A 3,140-nucleotide genomic window follows, 5' to 3' on the forward strand; every position below is an offset into this window, starting at 1 on the left:
ACCTAGTGTTACTAGAAAGATATATTATGCAATAATTAAAAATATAGAAGTTTTAGCATAAATGTCAATCACAGGATTATTATAGATAACAGTAGAAAATAGAATGGCCTAAACATTCAACTATAAGAAAATGGGGTTAAGATACAAACTAGTCACCAAGTAAAATATTACCCAGCTACTTAAAATTATTTTTGCAAAGCAGTTATAATAATGAAAAACACTTATCAAAATGTTAAAAAAAACCCACAAATGACAAAATGATATATATGATACATATAGTTATGGCACACAGAAGTATTGAAAACACAAACAGAGGTAGCCTCTGGATGACGGGACTCGAAGACATCTGGATAGAATAATGGAAAGAGCACCATGCTTTGAGTCAGATGACAGTTTGAAAGCCCACTCCAACTTTCCTAAGTGTAAGGCATTATTATTATTCTATAATTTCCAAATCTGGAATAAACATTATTACTTTATAATGGAACATAGTTATAATAGCTAGATTATCTCTAATGCTCACTTCTAAAATGTTAAGATTTAACAATGAATTTTTAATCCACATCAGAATTTAAGAATAATAGAACAGTTAGAATCTATCCACCGATCTTTTTTTCCTTTCCATGCCAGAGGGACATAGTTCCTCTCCAGCCTTCCAATCAAGGGAAAAAGCTGCACCAACTACCGGCAGCCTTAATTATAGCTATTGCTTATCAAGTCAGGAAATAAAAAAAGCAAGCACTATAAAAGAATAGCCTTAGTCATCAAATCTCCAGTGTAGAATCACCTAGCTATACCTAGGTATTACAGAAGAAAAAGGAAACTCCTCTAGTCCCTGAGAAATGAAATCTCCAATAGGAATCCCTGACTCATCCCCAAAGCATGAACCCTAAGGCTACTTCCCGTGTGCAGGAGTTCAGAGACTGGGCACCTGTCCTGATGGCCTGCATCACCAAACAATGCTCCATGCTGACAGGATACAACCAGGGATAACAAGATGACACTCATGCAAACAAGAAATGGCCAGGGACCATACTACCTCTTCTTCCATAACCAAAATAAGACCATAAAAGACTAATTTTACACATCTTAAATACTCAAATATTTTCTACTTTTTCTAGAAGGTAGTAAAAAGGGGACTCTATCCAAATATTGTAAGTGACACCATTCAAAAGATACCTATATAATTAAAATTCTCAATAGTAAGAAGGGGAAATGTCCTCTCCTTTGACCTTTTCAAATCAAAAAGTAGTGTTTCAAAAATACATAGGCTAAATAACGAGAATGTTTAAAAATAAGGAATAGATTATTTAACCTATATTTTCCAGTCTTCAAAGGATACTAACAAAACTTTACTCCTATTGTCTATTATTGATCTGGGAAGCAGGAATCACACAGTTCAACAATACTATTACAATATTGTGTTGAGACGAAGGATCTATTTTATAAGCTGTCAAAAATTTTAACGCTGAAGCTTTACTAGACCAAAGTCTCTTTAAAATGTGAAAAAGTACTTCGGTACTAAAAGTCATTTCACCTGCATCTTGAAAACGACTGTACTTTGAAATAAAAACAAGCCAATGTTTGCTGCTCATTCATTTTATCGATATTAACTCTGTATGCTATTCATAATCAAATATCAGGGTTAAGTTATTATTCTTGGAGGTGTACTTTGCCTGGGATCAAAATTTTCCCTAGCTGATTTCTTATTTCCAACCCCCACCAAGGCTAAGGAGCAACCACTTCCCAAAGTCCCACTTCCTTTTCCATTCCCCAGACCTCCAGGGTTTCCAACGCCCCAGTCTTGCGCAATATCCGTAGGAGCAGCAGCCGCAACCACCGCCTCCTAAGCCGGGAAACAACCCTAGAGGGAACATTGTCCAGCAGAAAAATAAAGGGGCGGGGGTAAAGTAGGAAGTCGACTTCTGGTCCCACGCCTTCGGATCTGACCCCCTCAAAGCGATGTATCTAGAGCAATTTCACGAACGAGACTTTTAACCCTCCCCTCCCCTCCCCTCAAGCCTGCCTGCACAAGCAGAGGACAGAAAGGAGAGGGGGGCCACCGGGAAGGTTATCTCCTAGTTCAGGGCTTCGGCCCGTATCGTCGCCTCCGCCCCACCAGGACTATTGTTCCCAAGTTCCCCACCCCCACCCCGGATAGGAAGTAATAGTCACATCCCCTCCGCCTTCGGCAACATCCCCTAGAGAGAGTCCGAAGTAGATTTCCTTCAGGATAACCCCCCACCCACATTTACCCGCTAAGCCTCAAGTCACGTTGGCCCCAAGACCCCCACAAACCTGAGTCTCAGCAGAGAAGAGACGGGACAGGGGTAAACAGAGATTCCTCATGGACAATCCTTTCCCAAGTGTTGGAAATAATAATTATGAACCCAGAAATGGCAGAAGTCCTACCTTGCCCACTTTGAGACTAGCTTGAGCAAACAGACCCCATGAGTTAATGCCAACCTCAATACCTCCATTGCTCCGTCAGCCGCGATCTGTTCGCCTCCCTGGTCGCAGCCAGACACACCGCCTCGACCCTCCCGGGAGGAGCACACTGGGCGGGGAGATGTGGAAAGGCGAGTCCCCGGCCTGCACCTCACTCGCCTCCGGCTCCCGGCCGGAGAAACAATAGGTGGTCGCCGGCGGCGGTGCTGGGTACGGCCTCGGCCCAGCGGCCGCTCCCTTCGCGCCCCGGGCGCCCGCAAAGGGGGTCGCGAACACGGGAGAAGAACAGAGGCTGAGGGACAGAGGCGGTCTCACTTCCCGTCAGCCTCCGAGACCACTCGGCCCTCGGGGTTGGTGCGCGCCCCCCCCCGCCCCTCTCCTCACAGCCGCACACAAAGCACTGGCTGCTCGGGCCGGCCGGGAGAGGCGGCGGTGGGCTGCGGCGCCGGCTAGAGGAGGCGACAGCGAGGGGAGAGACTCACCATGAAGTCCCGGGCGAAGTTGTCCTCCCCATTGTGGTCCGGACTCTTCATGGCCTGGACCCTCTGGATGAATTTCCTCAGGATCTCCACTTGCTCCATCCTCTTGCGTCCCCCCGGCTGCGGTCGCTGGCCCCCCCGCCGCCCGCCCGCCCGGCGCAGAGCCCGCTCCGTCTTCCCCAGATCGCTCCCCGAGCCCGTCCCTCCCTCCCG

General features: G+C 46.5%; 1 protein-coding gene across 1 annotated transcript in view; it reads right to left on the reverse strand.

Moving 5' to 3' along the window:
- Positions 1-3,104, reverse strand: part of PTPN12 (protein tyrosine phosphatase, non-receptor type 12) — a 133,997-nt gene extending 130,893 nt beyond the window's left edge. The window contains exon 1 of the mRNA XM_012650291.1: positions 2,931-3,104. Coding sequence (XP_012505745.1) covers positions 2,931-3,029 — 99 coding nt within the window. The 5' untranslated portion in view covers positions 3,030-3,104. The remainder of the gene's footprint in view (positions 1-2,930) is intronic.
- Positions 3,105-3,140: the final 36 nt, after the last annotated feature.

Source organism: Propithecus coquereli, unplaced genomic scaffold, assembly GCF_000956105.1.
Source record: "Propithecus coquereli isolate 6110/MARCELLA unplaced genomic scaffold, Pcoq_1.0 Scaffold32, whole genome shotgun sequence".
NCBI classification, from domain to species: Eukaryota; Metazoa; Chordata; class Mammalia; order Primates; family Indriidae; genus Propithecus; species Propithecus coquereli.